Source organism: Solea senegalensis, linkage group LG3, assembly GCF_019176455.1.
Source record: "Solea senegalensis isolate Sse05_10M linkage group LG3, IFAPA_SoseM_1, whole genome shotgun sequence".
Taxonomy (NCBI): domain Eukaryota; kingdom Metazoa; phylum Chordata; class Actinopteri; order Pleuronectiformes; family Soleidae; genus Solea; species Solea senegalensis.
Genome location: NC_058023.1, coordinates 23,771,860 through 23,795,011, shown reverse-complemented (window position 1 = coordinate 23,795,011; position 23,152 = coordinate 23,771,860). Strand labels below are relative to the sequence as shown.

At 42.9% G+C, this 23,152-nt stretch overlaps 1 protein-coding gene across 6 annotated transcripts in view; it reads left to right on the top strand.

Annotated features, from left to right (window-relative positions):
• The window catches only part of nav3 (neuron navigator 3), a 151,448-nt gene that overhangs the window by 80,089 nt on the left and 48,207 nt on the right, over positions 1 to 23,152 (top strand). For all 6 annotated transcript variants that reach the window (XM_044020827.1, XM_044020831.1, XM_044020833.1 and 3 more), the window contains exons 7-10: positions 532 to 674; positions 4,224 to 5,334; positions 8,696 to 8,811; positions 17,721 to 17,829. In XM_044020827.1, the coding sequence (XP_043876762.1) occupies positions 532 to 674; positions 4,224 to 5,334; positions 8,696 to 8,811; positions 17,721 to 17,829 (1,479 nt within the window). The remainder of the gene's footprint in view (positions 1 to 531; positions 675 to 4,223; positions 5,335 to 8,695; positions 8,812 to 17,720; positions 17,830 to 23,152) is intronic.

The window sequence follows — 23,152 nt, the reverse complement described above, 5'->3', positions numbered from 1 at the left end:
ATCCACTGTCGACTTTGTGTCCATTTAAAAGTTCAGCTGAAGCTTGTATGAGACTGCACGGGTTTGACGTATATGCAAATCGACCAAATATCTATCAGAGTCGCTGTATATTTAGTATGAAAGTCCTTCTTGTTTGGCTACTCTGCCACGGTTCAGCAACGAAATACTGAAGACAAGAGGATTATAATTCTTTAAAAGGGCAACATAGGAAAATGCTCAAATGTCAGTTGAAGGAGACCCTTTGTGTTTTGGCCCCTCGTCATTAATGAACTCACTTTAAGTAGAAGACAGATACATAATGTACATATGTGTTAAACATGGGCATTTTCTAGCAACAGAAGTCTTTATTTATTAAAAACCTGCTCTGAAGACAGAAATAATACATCTCTGGTATCACTTTTTTGTTTTAGTGCCACTGTGAAGTCAGTTAACATGACTGTATTAACATATTTCTGTCACAGGTGTAGCTCTGCCTCAAGCCGTTTTTGTAAACAACAACAAAAAGTTTTTAAAAAGTGTCTTTTTCCGCAGGTTACCGGGGCCCTCTAGGGTACCTGCTGCAGGCAGCGGGGCCTCCAGGAGCCCCGGCTCCTCTAACCTCAACCGTCGCAGCCAGAGTTTCAACAGCATCGACAAGAGCAAGCCTCTTCAGTATGCCAGTGGAAATGACCGAGGTAAGAAAGCCACTGTCCTCACAGCTTCATCACACACACAGAATACAGTGCACACAGAGTTGGACGGTAGAGAGTCACACCCATTTTATATTCTCCATCCCAGCCACATGATGGCACCACTGACTCAGAGCAGCGAAGCTTGCTTCACCAGTCTTAACCAGCCTGCTGAATCACCCCAAACTCTCTTTATTCCAACTTACAATGGACGCCAATAAATGGAGGCGGCGACGCATTTTCCCAGCATGGCGAGAGCCATTTTAGAGATGACCAAAGGGCCAAATTCAGGCAGCTGCTCTGCCAAGCATGATGAAGCTAATGAGAGTCATTTAGTTTTTGAGAAACAGTCTCACATTAGTGAACTGACAGTTAACAGGAAGAGGAAAAATGTATTATTTACAAGTAAATAGTTGTTTTAACAGCCTCTGTTACTTTAATGGCTCTCTCACAAGATTTACTTTTGGCTCATTTACATTAATAATCATGATGTGTTGGCTTCCGTACAGTAATGATAATGAAGTCTAACGGCTCACAGTCATTTGAATAGTAAAAAATGAAGTCGATCATCTTCATTTAATTCTTCGGTGATGCATCCTTTTCGGGCCGTTTCTCACAGTGCACTTGGTTCTGTGCCAGAGATACCTTCAGTCTGCTGAGATGAGACAGCAGGTGTTGGGGCTTCACTGCAGGGGGAGATGAAACCCTGTTATGGTCAGAAAGGAAAAGAGAAGAGGGAGAACAATCAATTGTGGCGAAATGTCAGCGATGCAGCCAGAAACGTCTGGCCAAAAAGCAGGTAGTATACAGAAGGGAAGACAGGGAAACAGATACACGATGCCATTTTATTCATCGTCTCTCTAATGGGTATTTTCATTTTTGCCTGACACATTTTACACTGTCTTATTTGACGGTTGAACCATTTACCACTTTATGCGGTGCATCTTTTTTTTTTCTTTTGTGTTATGCTTTAATCATTTTGTCAACATCTAGTCTGGGCCTTTGTGTAAATACAAAGCCCATGTTGACTTGACTTTAGACTTAGATGTATACAAAGAAGACAACAATTTGCACAAACAGTGCTTTTTTTTTACTATGCATTAATGACAAAACACTCTGCATACCCATAAATGGTAATATCAACCTGTGATTCATTTTTATCAGTGTTTAAACGTCAATTCAAACAATGATTAATTTAGGTACATAGATAAAGCAGTAGTTGGTCTGACAGTCCCATATACAATCAAATTATCTTGCCAGGTGATAATGTCTTTTATCTGACAGTGGTGTAATGTGATGTGGAGAGGTTTGTGTGTTATTTCAACAGACCTACTTGCTTTAATCTTGCCATCGTGCCTCTGAGTTTCAGCATATATATGACACGTATAGATGCAGAAGCAGCAGCCCGGCCGGTATATGTGTTTGTGTTAGCACAGGGTCGCGGGTCCTTGGCCACTGAGGCAAAAAAAAAAGAAAAAGAACATTGTCTGTTGCCATGACAATGGCAAGTCACTGCACAGTGAAAAATGTGGTGATGCTGTGAGAAGCCTCTGGCATGTGGAAAGGGGAGCTGGTGTGTGTGTTGGGGGGGCGGGGTGTCTGGAAGGACAGGGTTAATTAATCAGTCAAAAGACAGACACATGCACACACTGCAAACTCTTTCATTCACGTCCATAAACTGCCTTGTTGGAGCCCACACTATCACACCATCTGTAGAGTTCAGTTGAGGAGTAATATAGAGGACACACTGGAACACCCTCCCTTTTATTCTATTATTATCAGATGCAACACACAAAGACAAAATCCAGGGGCACAACAGTTAATACTTGTGTGAGACCAGGACATATAAGTTCATGTAGCGTTCATGGTTGAAGACCAAGAAAATGTTAATCTTGTAGGACTCTTGTGATTCCCAGTGTCATTTTGTAATGAAGTTTTATATTGCTGTAAAATATGCCACGGTAGACTGTAAGATATACTGACAAGGAATTAAACAAGGTAATGGTTTAAATGATGTTTTATATTTACTTTTATATGACATAATGACACTATATGCGTACGTATCCAGTGTCAAACACCCGATGTTAATTTGTTCATTTTAATTCGTAAATTGTTATTCATGTTGATGGATAATTACACATTTTGAGAGCGAGCACTTTGTTGTAAAGCTCAAGTGGACTGATAACATAAGAAATAATCCCAGAAGTCAATGTGATTTGCATGTGTTGAATAAAGACACGGGGAGTTGAATACATGCTCTCATCATCACAGCTGTTTTCCAGGTTCCATTTTGTTCCATTTTGTTTCCAACCTGACAGATTGCACTTTTCACTGCATGGTACACGGGCGCATTCGAGGCCTTATTTAAGGGTTCAACTGTTTTTTAGAAATGGAAGTTGGTTGTCTCACCCCCTTCACCTGCCTGCAGGGGTTTAAACTGCAGTCAGCTCACTGTGCTGAATGACAGCCATGCCGACCCCTCTGTCTAATGGTGTGTAACTTCAAACTGTCAGTACATCTCCTAGCCTTCTATTCCTGCTAAATGTCTAATTCTGCCCGTCCCTTTACCTGCTATTTATCAGCACGGCTTCTTCTTAAAAGAGGCTTCAAAATCGCTCACGGCAGGAGAGGCTTTCCTGTGTCTGATGTTTGATTTTTCTTTCTTTGTAAAGCAAAGGTTTCTTCAAAAGCTGCAGTTTATGTCACAATGAGAACAAACACTCGGGGAGACATTTCTGGTTTAGAGGCATAGACGCACAGTATACTCAGCATTCTTAAGTGGACTTTGCATGGTTCACTTGTTTCTCCATTTGTCTCTTTCCTTCTGCAACACAGCTGTTTATAGACAGTGAATGATGAGCTCAGGTCAGTATTTATTGCCATAAGTTGTCAAATCAGACCCAATTATTTAACATGTTGATCGTCCAAGATAAAATGTGAAATTGAACAGGAGACGGTTCTCTTTCAGGCGAGAAAGGTTCTACCCATGGTAAACATAGGTGGTGGGATTTATTTCCGTTGTCATGGCTACAACATGATGGTCTCTCCCTGATAACCACTGTGATCCGCCTGCAGACATGCTGTGACAGGCCTCTGTAGGAGTGTAATTCAGGGGGTGAAAGTTGCAACAGGATGATACAGCACATTCAATGCAACCTCCTTATTATTTTATCAGTGTAATGACAACAGTAGAGGGTTTTTTTTTTTTGAAAACCTATCCGATATCATCAATTGAAAATATCCTCTTTCATTTATCACTAGCTTGAAATCCTCTCGAGGTTTGCTTTGTTGTAATGTGTGTAAAACTAAGGAGGAAGTCAGCAGCGAATTCAAATGTGACTTCTAAAGATTATGCTGAAAGTTTGCCATTGTCTGAGCTCCAAATCCTTACCTGCACTACACTTGTTTCAGACTATATAACATTATGAGTCTTGCATATTAATTACAGAATAGAAAGAACTGCAGCAAACATCAAATTATGGTTGTTTTGAATGTCTTAATTGTGATTAAAGATGCCATGTCAAATAATCCTCTCTGTTTCTCTGATTGGTTTAGAAGCAGTGAGGGGCATCCCCGTACCCAGTGGGATGAATGGGAGCAGTATTGGTGGAACAGTTCCCACCAGCCTCAGTGGGCAGCAGCTGGCCTCTGCCATCCCCTCACCCACAGCCGGCAAGTCCTGGCGCAGCAAGTCCATGAACCTTAAACACAGTGCCACTTCGTCAATGTTGGCCAGCCCCACGCACTCACCTTCCACCACTCCTTCAACCCAGTCCCCAGAAGGACTTCAGCCTCATGGCATTGATGGATCAAAAATGGGATCCACAGTTGGGGGCGGCCCCCAGAGGTCAATGCTGGATAAGTTCCGCATGATTAACCCTAGATCGGCTTCGCGAGCGTCGCCATCCGTCGCAGAGATGGCTCTGCAGGAGGAGGATGACCTGTCCGAGTATGGCGAGGACGGACTGACACCCACAGGGTCAGTGTGCAGCAGTGGCAGTAGCAGTGCTACAGCCAAGCAAATTCCTACCAAAACCCCGTCATCGTCCCTCACGCCACCAAGCAAGACGTCCTCTTCGTCCCCCTCCTCCTCATTTTCAAAAGCATCTGCCAATGGCACTAGGTACAAAGACAAGGAAGACAAAAGCAAGTCTGGGAAACCGTCTAAGGAAAGTTCTCCACCCAAAGAGGAGCGTGAGTTTTCTGCAGACTCCAACAAAAAGACATCCAAAATTGCCAGCCTCATCCCCAAGGGAGGGAAGCCATCGTCGGGTAAGAAAGACGGTGGCGCCTCCACTGGCATCCCAAAGCCAGGACTAAAAGCTCCCTCAACAACAACAACAGCAAAGCCTCAGAGTCAGTCCCAGACCCAAAGTCAGGCTGCCTTAAACAGCAGCGGCAACATACGGGGAGGAGAGGGGGAGAAAGGGAAAATGACAAAAGGAGGGCAAGGTGGAAGTTTCTATATGCAGCGTTCCGTCGGTGGCCCAGAAGGAAAACGGACCAGCATGACCTCCTCCACCAGCACCTCAGCACTCTCTGGATCGAGCGGGATGCTGGGAGGAGGAGGTGGAGGAGCACTGGGGGGGAACGGAGTGGTTCAGCTTCCTCAGCAGCAGCAGCACAACCATCCCAATACTGCCACTGTGGCCCCCTTCATGTACAGGTGAGATATGTGTGTGTGTGTGTGTGTGTGTGTGTGTGTGTGTGTGTGTGTGTGTGTCTGTGTGTGTGTGTGTGTGTGTGTGTGTGTGTGTGTGTATACCAACCAGACATTTATGATTCGATGCTTTACCATAGTTAGTTTCCCTATAGAGTTTTTTCAACTATTTACCCTGAATCTTAAAGTCATACCTGCACATACTAAGACACGTGTGTCGCCTGGGGCTGCTTGTTTCTTTTTTTGATAAAAAAAACAAAAAAACAAACAAGTTTGAACAAATAGTATGCGCCATGCTAACCCTTGAATAATATTTGGATGATTTGATTGTCTGCACCGGAGGATAATTTAGTTTAATTGTGTGTCACCGCAGCACAACAAAACTGTGCCTCTTATTTCAATATCACGTCTTATTGTACTAACAGGCGTTTAAAAAAAAAAAAAGTGACAGTCCCATTGCTTACAGTCACTCGTACATGTATTGACGTGATCAGCTGGCATTATGCATCTTGGTTTCGCCTCCACATCCCTCGACAGCCATTACTGAATAAACTGACATCCGCTGCCTGGTACTTTCCAAAGCCTATTATTTAACTGTCTGTGTTCCATCTTTTCTGCAAGAGTCCAGTCCACTGGTGGTTTTCAGGAACACATTCCCCCGCTCTTCATTCAACCAGTCTTGTTTTGATGCATGCAAGCTGGTGCACGGTTCCCTGTCATTACAGCCATCAGAGGTATTGGAAGTTGGTAAATCTGCCCAGCAGGACAATTTTTTCCTACAAAAGCTGAGGTAATCCAGGAGAAACTGCCAAATCACTGGGAAGCCTTTGTGCTCAAAGAGAGAGCGATATAGGAATCCCATTAAACAAAGCTTAATCCTTCACCCCTTCTCTTCTCTCCTCTCCTCTCTCTACTATCTCCTCTGTTGTGCACCGTCAGCGCTGCCAGATTCAGCTGCGGCTCCTCGAAGCATTAGACTTACTTAAATCCCACACATTTAGCAAGTTAAACTGCTGCGGGTATCATTCCAGGGCGGCGAGTGAGTAATAGTGACTGTCATTTATGAAGACAGAAATAAAGATGCAGGCGGCCCACTCGATAAGCAAAAAAAGAGAACAGAGAAATATTGAGTGTAGGAAAAAGTGGAAGTGGATGATACCATCTGTCATCCACAAAGCTCCAACCGAATATTTCTCTGCATGGACTAGAGTTTAGCACCCACTGCCATGTTTGCCATTAATTCAAACTGCAGAGTCCAAATTTGGGTTATTTGAGTGGGTAGAGTTAAGCAAGAAATTCTACAGTGGCTTGTAAAAAATACCTTTTTCTGAACCAATTTTCCAACTCAACATTTGTTTTATTTATTGTTTTTTTTAACCAATAATAGAAATACATAATCAGATACAGATGTTAAGTATCCTCGTCTTCCATCATTATCTGCCTAATTTTACCGCATAAATGCTGAACTTCGCCACAGTCGTCAGCATGTCAGCATGAAGACCTCCTGCTGCGCTGTAATTTATCATCCTTTTCGGCCCAATTAAGCATCTTTGTCTCTATACACTTTAAGCTGTTGTTCCTGCAAAGCTGAACAGACCAGTGTGGTCATGGAACAATTCAGAACACACACAAATCGTCTATGCTGCTGCTAACTGAACACGATGCCTTCCAAAAATCCAGATTTCTGTCACGATACATACTCATATAAATTTAATGAAAATTGATGCTCAGTGCTGATTAGTTTTCACCTTACAAACAAAGCACATTTATGGCAGTGGGATGTCGATCTCCTCAGATTATCTGTTGATGAAACAGCAGATGGAATTACTTTTGCTGGTGCAGTCGCAATCACAGTTGCAGAAGCAGGGAGAAGCAAACCGTCCCTATGGAAGTAACATCATATTGAATAATGAATTGTCACTGCATCGGTTACCATGTGTGCCAAAACTAGGTATTTCCACATTGTAAGTTGCAGCAGATGTGGTGAAATATCTCTGTCTGTGTCTCTCTGTGAAAATACTGAGGTGAGGAGAGAAAAGCTTCAGCTGAAGTCACGAGCTAATGTCTGTCAAACTGGAGGCCACGTTTTATCTGCAGCTCTGCAGGTGGTGGTAGCATCGTGTGTGTGTGTGTGAATGTCGTGTCTGTGTAAAAGGGAAAGAATGAAGCAGTCTGTGCTTAGATCTGTTGATGTGTTTATGCAAGTTTTACTGTGCGTATTTCAAGATTTTCACGAGCATGTGGTAAGTTTACATGCTTTCCATTGCGTATGTGCGCGCGCGTGCGTGTGCATGCGTCGTGTTTGAATGTGTATCATCTCTCGGTGTCTGTGTGTTGAGTTGTTGGTCTGTTTGTTGCCCGTTTGCACATGCATGGTTTTGTGTTCTGCTCTTGGTGTGTGCAGCACAGTTATCTCATGAAGTGTTCTGGACTCGGTACTTGTTTCTTCAGATGAGCAAACAAACAATACAGGCACATGCACCTCGGGCTTGAGGAGGGGAAGCAGATGCACACAAACACACATTTGTTGCACACTCCTGCACAAGCACACACACACACACACACACTCCACACCACTCACAGAAAGCATCTCATCCAAGACCATTCCCCTCCTCCTTTTGAGGTGTCCATCTGTTAAATATGTGTCTGGGACTAGAAGCTGACTCGGAAATTTAACTCTTTTCTAACACTGAAGAAACAAATCTCAGCCCATATAGGAAAATATTCTGGCTGTTGCTCTTAAAAAACACCTAAAATAATCCTTAAATTCCATCACCAGCATCTGTCTGACTTATTATCAGCTATATACCATTTTAGCCTCTTTACAAGCCGACCATACAATTTTTATGTGATGCTTAATTATTCATGTGAAAGTATTTTTTGGGTGTTTTTTTTCTTCATTCCTTTACACTAATATTATACAAGGCTGAAAACAAATGACACTTATTTAATGGGATAGAATAACATTTGTAATTCTTAAGATAATGTTGAGTTAAGATGGAATCCTGTCTTCACAAAAAGAGGGTACACAATTCATGTGAAAAACAGTTTTGATGGAGGAAAATATAGGGTTGACATGTTGACTTGAAAAAGATATATATACTATTTTAACTGCCATTGTGGTTTGTCATTCTTTGGAAATGATTTGGAAATGTGACTTTTTCACTTTAACTTGTTATGCCTGTAGACTATGAGAGAAAATACCTAAGCACTGAAATGTTATCTGCAAAGAAAAAATGCACTTGGAGCTAAAGTGTGCGACGCTTTTTTTCTTCGTCCTGGAGCATCTTTTGTCATAAAGAGCACCGGCGACTACTTCAGCCCGTCTCGATAACCGCCGTGCATGATTTGTTTTCTGTGCCTTCAGGACATTCTCAGAAAATGACTGCACCATGGTGGCCCCAGTTGACCCCTGCCTCAGCCCCACCAAGGGAGAGCTTGTGTACAGCAAGACAGCCAAACAGTGCCTGGAGGAAATATCAGGTACAGTTGATCAACAACAGTCAGTCGTGCATGGGTCCAGTTTCTCTGACTGGGAGTGTGAATGGGCACATGCCTTTGGATGTTTACATTTCTCTTTTGTTATTATCGGAATTTGTACTCAGATGTATTCATAGAGCAACAGTTTACCTTTATCTGCTGTGCAGCCTGTATTTATTTAAAGGTTAACCTCAGTCCTGCCGCAGTGCTGCCCTGAATAGGAAGTCTGTATATTAAACTAGTTCACTCGTATTGCTATATTATGTGGTCATTTATATTGTGAATTATAGTGCATCGTCTTCAACAAGAGGGTACCCATTTCAAAGGTTTGGGGTTTACAACATTTAAGGTGTCCCCACATAAATGTTGTTGTTTTTTGGTGCAGAATAAGAGATTGTTCAAGGCTACATTGGAGGCTCGGTTGACTGGTTTCTGTTGCTGGTTCAAGGGAATGTGTTGGATGTACAGTATGTTGACCTGACCTTGTCCGTATTTAATGTGGGATCTCTGTTCTGTGCCGAGTTGATGCAGAGTAAGGAAAAGGTCAGTGCTGACAGACAGACGAACGGACGGACGGACATAGGTAGCATCTGTGGCCCTTTGTTTACAGCTCTGCTGACTGCCATCATCTATTAGCGAGCCTCTCTGTGTATCCCACATGCATTCGCAATCCCATCACTCACGTAGTCGAATAGTGCTGGTTAAACTTCGATTTATGTTTGTTCGCAAAGAGGGAGGACTGCAAACATCCTCATTGTCCTTTAATTACACAAAGTGGACATCTGCGTAATTGAGCGTCTAGAGCTGAGAGGTCAAGAGTTTCAGACCACAAGCTCCATCTGCTGACAAGGAGCTGCATGAGTTCAAGTTTAAAACAAGGCAGCACCATCAAAACACAAACCACTGGTACAGATGACCACACCATTGTTTCGATTGGATTTCTAGTGCTGGAGTTTTGTTTTTTGTGTTTCCTACAAAAGTTGTGTTCTTGTTGTTTGAATTTGCGAAGACGCTTTTTTTTGTTACTCTAAGTAAAATAAATGATCCAATAAACAAAAGGTCAGCTGATTAAGAAAAAAAAAAAAAAAAAGAAGATGTCAAGTTCAAAGTGAAGCCAGAAAGACTTTGTCTATAAAGCTCTGCGTGCACAAACAACAGGACGTGATTACAGGTTTGGGATGTCAGGTCGGGTAATGACATTCCAGACATTTTGCTCTCGTGGCTTTTCCAAAGGCCGTCGTTTGGCAGATAAAATTAGACTGCACTCCTGACCAATTCCCTTTGTTTGAGGTCCATTTCAAACACTTGCGTTTTGTTGTCACACGTTTCACGGTCGCCTCACATCCGCTGTTTTTCCAACTGAGCGGCATAAATGGACACGTTCAAGTGTACGTATGCCACAGTGACCGCATGACAAGGCTGCTTATTGCTACATATACGGGCTGAACCAATATCAGCAGTGACACACTCAAACGTCAAAAGAGCACAAGCACATACATCTTTATTTCCATGAATGAGTGTTTTTATTTGTATTGATAACGTTGCAAAGATTTGCGTAAAATGGTTGCTGCGGAGTATTGGCGTATGAAGTGACCGCCTCATGTGTCCTCCAGCTATTGGTAAGCGGGATGTGAAAATGTGTGGAAATGTGTGGAGGACAGCTGTGACTAATAACGCTCAGACTGATTGATGAGAATCTTTTGGTTGCGGTCTCACTGTTGATCCACGATAAGCTGCGGGCTCGCTGCTTTCACTCCTCAAGATAGCATTTAATTAAGTCGGGCGGCCAGCGGGGAACTGCGGGAGCTGCAATCTTACAGGTGCACTGTCCAAACAACTCACTGTCACAGTGCAAGGAAGAGAGAGAGAGAGAGATGGAGAGACAGAGAGAGAGAGGGGGTGAGGGTCGAGTGAGGGAGAACAGATAAGAGCAAGGGAGAAGGGGGGAGCTGAACAAAAAGTGAGACAATGGAAAGGGATTAAGGAAAAGAGAGGGTGATAATCACAGAAAGGGAGGGCTGATAGATGGAGAGAGAGTAAGAGAGAGAGAGAGGGAGAGAGAGAAAACTGCAGGCTGCATGCTGGAATGAACTGGCAGACAGAAAGCTATAAGAGCCTGGTTGCCGGCTTCACCACCCGTTCATTTTCCACTGTGAGGAGAGCAGGACAGAGTCAGAGGGGAGGCAGGAGAAATGTGGCAGAGAGGTGGTAATTAAAGGAGAGACAGAAGGTGGGGGGAGCGATAAGAGTGAATGAAAAGAAACTCGTTTAGTCGAAGGCAAGATAATGAGAGTGTGAGCACGGACGAGAGAGCGAAAGGGAATGTGTTGGTGAGAGATGTAGCGACTCATTCATCCACGCCCCTGCCTGTGCTGAGGCAAAAGGAAGGAGCCAAGAAGACGGAGAGACAGGATGAGAAGTGGAGATGGACTGGATGGAGTAAGTGTCTTTTTCCAGCCTTGGTGTCTGACGATGAGCATGGGCTACCTCAACGATGGATCTGGATTTTACCTTCGTATCTGGAAGGGAGGGTTTTACTCTGCTCTTCGCCCTGCGGCTCTCTGAAGCCTGGACCTCAGTCAGGTGGCGTGGGAAACAGGGACACATCTCTCTGCCTCCACTGTCCCCCGGTTCCTCCTTCTCTCCCTCTGCTCTCTTTGTGAAAGTGCAGCCAAGATGTGAAAGGGAGAGCCACACACAGGTGGAACCTTTTGCATGCATACGTTCAGCCACTGGAGGTAAAGAGGTAATCTGAAAAACAGGAGGGGAGCGCAGTGAGTAGAGATGAAGAGAGGAGCGGAGTTCTCTGTGTATCAGGGAGGCAGCCCAGCTCGACGGCCTCCCCAGCCGCTCCCTGACAACCTCAACCTGCGGCTCAAGCAGCGCTCACTCACTAACCTGACCTTGCTCAGTGATGGTGAGCAGCAGGTTTACTCTTTTGAACTTGATGAGCCACCATTTCACGTTTCCCAACCTCAGAACTCTTCATCGCACTCCAGTTCCATGCAACGGGCAGGAGGTAGCCTGCAAGGGAGCCCCAGGAAGGAGGTGGTGCCAAGGGGTGCAGGTGCACGGGGCACCAGAGCTCGATCTCTGTCACTCTCCCTCACTAAGGTGCTTTCTCAATCCGAGCATTCCCTCATCCCAGTCCCTTGGAGGAGCACGGCAGCAGGCGGACGACCACAGCGGGCATCATACAGTGGCCATCCACGGACGGAGGCGCAGCGCAAGTCCAGGGTAGAGGCAGCAGGAGCAGATGAAGAGGGCAGCAGTGGGCGTTCAGTCGAGGAACAAGGAGCAGGCAAGAAGCAGGGAGACAGGGAGAGGGACAGGGGGGGTTGGGCAGAAGAGGAGGTTTCAGAGGGAGGTCCTCGCGAGGGAACGGCTCAGCTGGATAAGGAGGTGATCCTCACCATGCTGGGTGATCTGGAGAAAGTTCTGCACACGCAAACTCGCCATCGTAAGTCTATACAGTCTCAACCAACCCCAGCAAGTCAGCATGAATGTGTCATTTCATACATCATGTAGACAACAACCATCACATTTCTTGAAAATACTTGAAGTCATTTTCCATTAGTTTCATTTAAAATAACGTGCGCTCACTCTCAAGTCATTACGTTGTGGTTTAAAAAATGCTAACTTGAGCAGAATATGAGAACGGCGTGATAGAATGCGCCTTTAATAAGCTGGTTATTTTCTTAATCCTTGTGATGCAGAAGCCTATTTCTTAGAGCACACTATTAGCATTTTAAGAGCGTATTTAAGAAAGCAAGAGCTGTGTAAGCACACACACACACACACACACATCCTTCCTTAATACACACACACAATTTAGCCTCCCTCACAACTACTTTAAATGAATCTACACAGGCAGTCAAAAATGGTAGACATCCTTTACGTCACTCCTTGTCATTGTCTGTTAATAACGCACTTACTATGTGTGCTTTAATTTGAGTTCACTGTGCCTCTCAGTGTAAGAACCTATACCCACAGGTGTGGTCTTTACCAGAACGCAGCATATGTGAGTTTGGTGTAAAACATCTCTGTGCATTATGTGCTTTTAGAACGAGGACCCATGTACCGACCTCGCTTTGATGTCAGAGGAAAGGAAACAGGGAGGGGAGCTGCTGTTTGGGTTTTTTTTTCATCTATAGCTGTGACAGAAGAAATTATTATTGTGACTTTGAAGATAAAGCAAAGTAAAAATGCACAGCACAGCAAGGTGAGCTCCTGGCATAGAGCACATTACTGCTGGCTTCTTTTAGCCAGGTTTAGGCATGACGCAGCATAAAAGACACACACAGAAGATAATGACAAATCAACACCTCTTACATTGCCTTTTATACGTGCACCTCCCTCACACAGCCAACATGATCAATAGCTTATTACTACACCTTTGACTGTGTGTGTGTGTGTGCGCATCTGTAAGTGTATCCACACCATATATATGCACACAAGTAATTGTTTTAGAGTGCGTATGGCACTTTTTTTTTCTACTTGTAGTGTTCGTCGGGCTCTTCTCTGCAGCACATTTAATCAGAAGTAGAATAATGGATTTGCACATGAAGTGCAAACACTCAGCTTTAATTTAAGTTGGTTTGGACCAATATTGGAAGTGTATCTGTGACATAGTCCCTGTAACTCATAATGCCCACAGTTTAAAGTGCTTTTTTGGTTTCACTTTGGCTTGGAGTGAAGTGGACGCAAAGAAGTAAACGTGCAAGTGAATAATAAAACCTCTATGATATGACGCAGAGATAGCTGTCTCACTAAAACCAAGAGATCGCGACGTGCTTTAAAAGGAAGACTGAGGAGTCCTGTGGAGACTGTCCTCCAATAAAACGTACATATTGGTCGTATGCAGGAATTACGACCTATATTTACGTTTTCAAAACATGCGCCCCTAGCGGTTATATATATATATATACAGCAACCACTTCCGCCTTAGACGCTGTATCTAGTGGCTTCGCCGCTGTCAGCACCAGCAGTCAGCTCAGTAGCGAGAGCGCTGCGCCGGAGCGTGGTCGACTATGGTTCGGTCCCTTACTATACCACCTTTTTAATATTTTTATTTTTTATTTTTACTATCTAACCCTGTCTTTTTTGCCCTAACCCTACCCTCAGTAACATCTGTGCATATTCGAGTTGGAAAATACTACCTTTACGTCGCATTCAGGGGTTTGAAAAAAACGACCCATAGTCACGTTTTCAGAAAACGACCTATATGTACGTTTTCAGGGGTTGAAAAAATGACCTATATGTACGTTTCAGTTGGAGGACAGGTTGGGACGACAAACCAAGAAGATCGGTCTCTCCAGGATGAAGGTGGACATGTGTCCTTGACAACAATCACAAGAGAACTTCATGACCATAATCACCTTAATGCTTGAGGATTCAGTAACCACCACATGTTTGCAACTGGAAGCATCAGAAACAACACCTGCAACAAAGTTCTATAAACGTGCTAGTGGCTCTGGTATGGCTGCCACTGAAATGGGAACCCTGGTATTAATTGATGAATTTGATTTGAATTTAAAGGAGCATTCAATGCTCATTGGAGGACATTTTCATCTCCGTAATGGTGAATAATTGGCCAAATTCAAACAAAACCCTTTTAGGAGGAAGAGGTGGAATGTCGTCAGCTGGCTGATTGCTGTGTTCCTGAAAAATCACAATATACCAGTCTATGTATGTATTGAGAAGTCATTTATATCTGTATTAAACTCACTCACCCCATCAAAGCTGGCTCTCACAGTTTCCAGCAGCTTCTGAGGTAGAGTCTGTGCTTTTAGCCCGGGGGGAGTATTTGTCTTTAATATGTATTAACAAGCTTCTGGTGTGCTGCTCCGGTTAGCAAATGCATTTACTAACAGGGCCATAAAATTGCACGTGGATATAGAGACGTCTATCATTTTGTACATTAGTGTGTGTGTGTGTACGTTTGTGTACACGAGGGAGCCGCTGCGGTAACTGACAACAAAGGCTTCGTCAAGGTTGATCTGTGGCACAGCTCCACAAAGAAGCAGGTAGCGTATTGTTGTGGCGAGTTGTATTTTCCACTGTGTACATTTTTGTACAGTGGGCTCGCATGTGCGTGCATTACCATTGGATGACTGTGTAACTGAGTAACAGCAGTCACCTGGAGTGAGGGGCATCGGTATTTGTCTGCATGCATTATTGAAACCCGGGGAAAACACACACAACCTACTAGGATGTGTGTGTGTGTGTGCAAATGCTTCAGTCTCTATCTGCAGCTATTTGAATTCTATAGTGGATTTTATTGTTTTCTTGGAAGACTTTCATTTTGTGTGTGGTTTTGGACAGATTTTTGATCATCGTCTTACAACCTGTATAAAAGGATAAACCTTGCCTTTGGTTTAGGTTGGAGACTAAATTATGTCCGTTAATTCCCCCTCAACAAGCTTACATGTGTGTATTTGTGTGTGTGCCCATGTGCATGCATGCCCTATTCAAACCCCCTCACTGGCCAGTTTGGCTGCGGCGCACGCTTCCTGGGCCAAGATCTGGAGAGCAGCTTGAATCCAAATGATTGCTGTGTGACTCTTCACCTTTCTGCAGTGTTGGATACTGAAATAGAAATAGTTACATCAGTTATAGCAGCTACAGGTGGAATAACAAATCACTACGGTATGGACAAAAGATTCAGTAACATCCATAACTGGAGTTGCTGAGTTGAAAGAGAGACAATGAACATTACATTTCCTTTTCCAAGTATCAAGGGTATACAGTGAATCTCGTGAAATAATTAAATGTAGGAGGCTGCAGCTCTGCTGCGAGGTCGAGGGGAGAGAGAGAGAGAGAGGCGACGGTGGTTCGCTCTGTCACAGAATCACGCTGTCTGTATCATATTAGTCTGTCTGCATATGTTAGTGCCGCAGCTGCACTAGTGAAATGGAGCAGAGGAGGAGATTGGTAGATAGTGAAACATGACGATATATATATATATATATATATATATATATATATATATATATGTTTGTGTGGCAGTGGGAGTTGCATCATAATGGACCCCACACTGTCAGCCACAGATAACATCTTTCATCTGCACAACAAAAATAAGTCTGCATAAAGCAAGCATATATGTTTCCACTGATAAGGCTATTACAATAATATGTGATTATTTTTGTGATTTATTGCGAGTTAACTATCGATAAACGTGCAGTTAATCACCATTATGTACTTTTATCAGTTGACAGCCCCAAATTTGCATTCTGGTTCAGCTTAGCTATTCTACAGTGCAGGTGAAACCTCAGCCCTGCATTTCTGTCTGCATATTCCCACACAAAAACAAACCATCATGCTTCCAAACTGTTTCTCGATGTTTTATCTAGTGTATCTTCATGATGGAGACCAGATCTTTGTCCAGGACTGAGGCCAGATCTCCTCATGTCACTTTGTAATGGGATTGTAATTGGATCTTTTCTTGAAAAGAGTCCTGTCCCTGAGAGTCCCTGAGAGGCGGCGAGAGCAAAGACGACGGCCGAAACAGAAGACGAATTACAGAAATAGAGGAACTATACAATAACTGTGATCCCTCTCATTAAATTAATGTGCAGGAAAAAATGTCTTAACCGTATCATTCTCAGTCTCTAAGCTGTCTTGTGTCCCAGGGATATTTCATTATGTGAATGATCATGTGGCTCAGTTGTCCTGGTGCTTTTTGAGTCATTAATGTAACTTTTATTTAACAAGGTCTCCCTACAGGACCAACATGGTCACAGCAGCTGTGTCAGCATGTAAAATATGTAAAACAGGGCAAATACATAGCGACACCTAATGAAATGCAAGTAAAGGACATCCCTAAGAATAGTTCCCCTTGAAATAAGGTTACTCAAATGAGTTAAGTGTGTGTCTGTCACTTTTTGGACCTGGTAAACCTGGTGGTGTCACAGTAGTCTGTTCAAATCATGGGGGAAATATATGAACTGTAGAAATAATGGAGAGAAAATGTGCACATAGAGTTCCATCCTGCAAAGTGTGGATGTCTATTCAAAAGGAAACAATGTGCAGTGTGTGTCTGTGAGAAGAGCAACTATGCATCGGGTTTGTAAACTTATGTTGGCGGCACAGATTCACTGCAACACCTGAACCATTTTTCTCTTGCTGGCACTGAGCTGTGCCACAGGAGTCGCTGGGGGCCTTTTTTTTTTTTTTTAAATCTTCCACTTACTGCTCCCATTTGCTCCAGTCATAGTAATCACCACGACTCGCTGTCAGTATCTCAAAATCAACACCTAGTGACAGAAAACAGCTCCTGGCATTCATCTCACCATAAAGTCGCCGTGTAGAGAATCACTCATCTTCACAGTGGAGACAGTTTTCCTCTGAAAAACACCTTAGGAAGATCCAGAGAGCCGCGTGACCTGCATCCTTCCTCCGTGTCATCTCGCTTTTTAATTACCCTGCTGCCGTTTCTGAGCCTGACGAGCCAACGGAGAGGCTTAATTGGAGCAGACATGCAGATTCTTTGGTGTGTGCCCTTGGCTCACAGTTCAGAAATGTTGCCCACCCTTCGCTTGTTAGCGGCACTTCTTCGGAGAAGACCTAATGTCACACCACAGCAATGTGTTGAGAGGTATGAAGCATTATGAAGTGCTTTTCTGGCTGTGTGCTGCTGTAGGGCGAGACAGACAATGGCGGAGTGAAGTAGCAGCAAAGGCAAAGCCGACTGAGTGTGTGGTGTTGTGGCACTATAATATTTTCGGCCTGAAGGGAAAATGTCAGTGCTGTGTAAAATAATGTGTCCACTTATTAGAGTGAAAAAAGACATGTTCAGTCGTACAAGTTGATTTATTGAAATGTTTGAATGGGGACGTGCGTGTGTCCTTGTGTGTTTGTCTGTGTAACTTCAAGTGTCTTGGTAAATCTTATAAAAAGAAATGTGTCTTCAGGAGAGGATCCTGAGACGAGACGCATGAGGACGGTGAAGAACATCGCCGACCTGCGACAGAACCTCGAAGAAACCATGTCCAGTCTACGGGGGACTCAGATCAGCCACAGGTGGGCACACACACTCTTTGACTCGTAATAACGTTTTCTTTTACAGATAAACTGACAGTTCAGACCTGTCTTTACAATCCGTTTACATTCATACTTACATGTTTTTGAAAATGATTTTACTGGAAACCAAAACCATCTTCATCCAGAGGATTTTTAATTTCCCCCGTTTTTTTTAGAATTCCTTTCACTCTATGTATGAAAAAGTGTGAGAAAATCAGAATTTGTGTCCTCCACATAGATTAGACACATTTATTAAAAAAAATAGAATGTCAGCAGTACTTACCAATATATTATATTATCCATAGTATTTTGCATTCATCAATGGTCAATTGCATTTGTTTTCTTGATTCTAAAACGAAGATGAATTAGTGAGATGTAGCCTGAGTCTGTTGTTATCTGCTCCCACAATAGCACGTGATGCACGGAGACAGGATACAGGCTCCACTCGTAAAAGATAAAATAAAATCAATTTAATTTAAGTAGATTGTTCTGCACAATAAGATTTTGCGCTGCTGCATTTTAACTGAGATAACCGTCAAATAGAATCATACATGAGTATATTGCATTCCGAAGAAGAGACACATATGTCATGACTGAGTCACTGAAAATATCACAAATAAAAGGGGGGGGGGGTAGTTAAAACAAAAAAAGACAAGCTTCCTCTGTAATCTGCATTTTGTGTCAGCTCAAATTAGTCAAGTGTTATCGTGCACCCGTTGTCCTTTTCAAATAAATGCAGCTCTGTTGTGTTGATACCTCTGACTCACCTCACACAGTTTATCACACAGATTCATCGGGGAACTACAGTATATCTCCCAAGTATGAATGATTTCCCCCCCTATTTCCCCTACATTTCGGGATTTAATTAAACACAGGCGTCACCGTCGTCCTCCGCGGGCACCGATGTACATTCAGGAGCTGATGGAAGGAGAGCACCTTAAAGGGCTGAACCGTATTGTTGAGAAATGGGCAACAAAATAACAACAAACAGTGTAGTGACTGCAGTTTAAGACAGAAATGGTAACCATTGTTTTTCGTGAGCTCCCCAGGCAGTGCTTCCCTGCTCATCTCTCTCCTTCTCCTCCAGTCAATTATTGTTGTGTGTTTTGCCCTATGTGGAAAATGGAAGATGGCCAGGCTGCCGACAGCCATGACAGATGGCAGTCTGTGTCTGTGTGTGTGTGTGTCTGTGTGTGTGTGTCTGTGTTCACTAGTGTGTTTGTTTTCTACATCTTTTTTTTTGTCAAAGGAATGTTAGCCAAGCACAATCAGTGCAGTGCAGTGTCTCACCGCGTCATCTCACGGGGCTGCAATCAAGACAAGACACGTCAAACCATCTTGAGTCACACACTGTTTTTCCGTGATTAGTAGAGGTACAGTTAGTGAAGATGGAGCTTAAGTGCGCGACCGCATCGAGCTCTAATCTAAACATTTGACAAAATCCTGGCCAGTCCGTCCTAATCCCTTACCCTGAATAAGAAGTGGCTGAAATCACCATGACGCTCTGACTCTCCGCAAGTAATTAATCACTGTTGCGCTCGTGCGGACATGACTGTCATGTTGATCATCTCTGCTCTTTAGAATTGCATCTTCAAACATTTCCATTGTTATTATTTTTAGACTTTCTCTCAGTAACAAAGTCATTGTATCAGTGGTGGAAGCCATATATTGGCCACTTAATGGATGAAATGAGCAGACAACATGTGCACTCTGAGAAGCATGTGTGATTGATACAATTGATACATGTTGATAATTATAGTTTAGGGGATAAATAACCCTAACCCGAAATGCTCTTAGCACTTTTTTGAAGGCATAGCCAAATAGATGGAGGCATAAAGTGCATACCACTGCCAAGGTTAATGCTATATTTTACGTTTTAAGTACATTCGTTGAGTAGGTTTTGAGTAATCCTGCTGACACAGGGCGAGGCTGAAGGCTTCAGAATTCATCAGGAATGATGCGGTTCATCATTCATTTATTTATTTCATTATATTTTATTGCATTTTATTGTTGGCAAGACCACAATGATGTGTTTTAATTGTAAATTACAGTTGACAAATGATGTATAGTATGACGCTAAGATGTTGGAATTCATGGAGAGACCAAGGGAGACAGATGTTTTGCACAAAAAGAACCCTCCGTCTGTTCTTTCATCACAAACTGTACATTCCCAAACGTAACACATCAGATATTTTAAATCATAAATATCGTGATTAAATGTAACTACATGTGGGGTTATTGCAATCGTGTGTTTTGGCTTTTTATGGTAACTTTAGATGCACAGTTTTCAAAAATATTTCAAACAATTGAATGTTCCCGGAAACATACTGACTTGTTTCCCTTTCACATTGCACTGACCTTACTACAGGGCTGCAGCAATCGCAGCAGCTTCATTCACATCCACTACATTCTTCAGAAAAGCACGTGTGCTGCGTCTTCTGCGATCCATACTCTTGACCGCACGACCTAGATAGACCTTTTTTTTTCCAGTTCCAACCATAAAAATAGTTTTGATTGACGTCGGAATTGGACAGAAAAACATGTAAGTCTCTAACGTTCAAGGACAAACGTCGTGCAGCAGGGAAATCTCCGTCTCTTGTTTGCTCTGTCTGCTCTATTGTGAGGAACCCCAAACGAGTCCCATGGAGATTCAGCTGCTGCTGAATGACATTTGAACATAATTGTTTCACCCTGTGGACTTGTTTATTGTGTGTTTATATTTAGATTACTCAGTCTACATGGCTTGGTTCAATTATTCATTTCATAGCAATGTAGGAGATGTTTTACGCTCAAATGTACTAGTGATGTGTGATGATTGCAGCAGTGTTAGTCCTTGTAAGAAATTGTTGGTCAAAAACAAAGAAGGTCATATAAGGCACTTCTTGACATAATGATCTATGATGGAGGAGTGACTTGGCTTCTTAGTCATATTGTCCCTTATGGTCTTCATAAACTTCCAGACTGCAGTTGATTGCACCACTGTAGTCAGAAGAAGAGTCTATTTAAAATACCAACAGTGAACCTGCCGTAGATCATTATTACTTTAGAGGTGAACTGCAGGTTTACAGTGTTTTCATTTCCCTCTCCTGTTACTGCTGATTAATCACTTGCTCCTATCTTTTATGATCACTTATACGACCAATATATAAAACTATATATATATATATAAAAAAATTCAACTGCTTTTGTGAACATTGACACCTTAAACTTTCAGGCCTCGTTAGCAGCTACAAGAGAAGGATCCAGTGTAATTTATATCCAGCAACGTTCAGCAATAAGTAACTCCCTGCTGTGAACATGGATTCTTCTTCTTCTTCTGCCGAGCTCTTGGCTGAACACAAAGTCGTCTCCCTCTGTTAGGATTTATTTTGCTTTCAGTTCTGCTTCACAGCAGATAGACTCGAGAAGTAAAGCTCCTCAAAACACAGCAGGGTTTTCGGGGGATACGTGGTCAAAAGTTTCCGAGATCGTTAAGTTCTGTGTAATATTTGCGCATGTGAGCTAGAGGCTATTTGTTGACTGTTGGTTATCTGTTCATATGTGGTAGGCATTTCCCTTTCGTTGCACCTTAGCACATATCCCTCCCTCCCTCTCTCTCTCGCTCTCTCTGCTGCCTGAAGGTAAAGATAAGCTCTTATAGCCCAACACATTGTGTCCAAATGGTTAATGATTTTTGTACTGTAGCAAATTGATTTCTGCATTTTCCATATTTGTCTGTGAGCGCGCGCATGTGTGTGTGTGTGTGTGTGTTGAGGTGTTGATAGAGATGTGGTGTGAATCTGGTCAGCATCCCTGACTCTCTAATCTTGTTGCTTGGCATCACAGTGGCGCAGTCCACTGCCCTTTCTCTGTGTGAGACATTGCTTTTGATGAACATAATAGAGGACAGAGGCACATGGAGGCCAACGCCCATGCTGGTGTCTCATCCCACAGTTCATCTGCAAAACACGGCACAGAATCATTCAAACGATAAAGCATAGGTTGTTCATGGTTAATCGTGGATAATGCTGCTACCACACACCCCTCATACCCTGGTATTGTGGAAGTAGTGTCGGCGTCTGTAACAACAGGCACACCTGAGGCTGTATTTACACTTCGGCTTTGTGTTAGTCCTGTTTCCATGGCAGTGTTCACGCCTTCAGGTATGCCTCCTTTTGTTTCTGATGCATATAACATGCATATAAGCTTATACGATGTCACATCATGTGTTTTAAATTAAGGTCGGACGACTGTGTGAAGTGTTGTCCAGCCCCCTCTCAAAAAGTCTGGACTCTGGTCTCACAATTTGAGCCCAATCAATCCTAGTATTGTCGTCTTGGAAGATGCACAAAAATTGCTCCTTCTGTAATTTTAGGTACCTCATTTTTGGGCACGTAATGTTGATGAACCGAGACCTGACCCACTGAAGCAACACCAGATCATAACAGTAGACATTAAGACATTTTGGATGGGCAGTGTCTATTATAATGCCATGCAACACTCCCATTAATCCGTCTACAGTGGGTTATTTGTGAGTAGAACGCACATTTGATGCAAACGCTTAGGGCAAATGCCAGTGCCCTCTTTCTGGTTTTATATCAGCTCCTGATATCTTTCATCATATGAATGCAGTGCACGGTTTTTCCCAGCAGAGAGAGCTCCAGCGAGGAGCTGCTGCTGCTGCTGCAATGATGTATCAAGTTGCACGGGCTTGGTGTGTGTGTGGTCTGCAGCACTTAGGAATTGATCCCATCATTTTGATTTTGCCTTCTGTTCATGCCAAAAAAAAAAGAAAGAAAGAAAAGAAGAGAAGAGAAGCGGAGAAAAGAACTGGCAAGGTTTTTTGGCATGTGTTGAAAAGCTGTATGTTGCAGGTGACATTGTTGGATTCTTCTCCAGTATTAGAAGAAAAATTGTTTGATAGGTTGATCAAGTACAGTGAGTCATTAGCCTTTGTTTCCCTCATTAATTCCTTGTCTTGGCTCTTTTCTTTGCCAACATTTTACTAACGCTCAGAATACATGTTTTTTTTTCTCCTCCTATCCCAGAAGACTAATCATGTTTCAGCTGCAATGATATCTGTCATTTGACACAATCCTGTCAAATCCTTAAATGTTATTTTTTTGTACAATGTTCATAATCGTTTGTAATAATTTATGAAAATACTTGAAGATTATTTGCCAACAACTGTCTCAATGTGATGTACCAAGAAGGACTGACATACAGTATGCTCTCACGGGGGTTTTCATTTTCACAAAAACAGTGTTTTTGGAAGGTGACACAAACACACACACATGTGCTCACACACACACACAGTCATGTGATCTGATGGGAGCAGCACTCC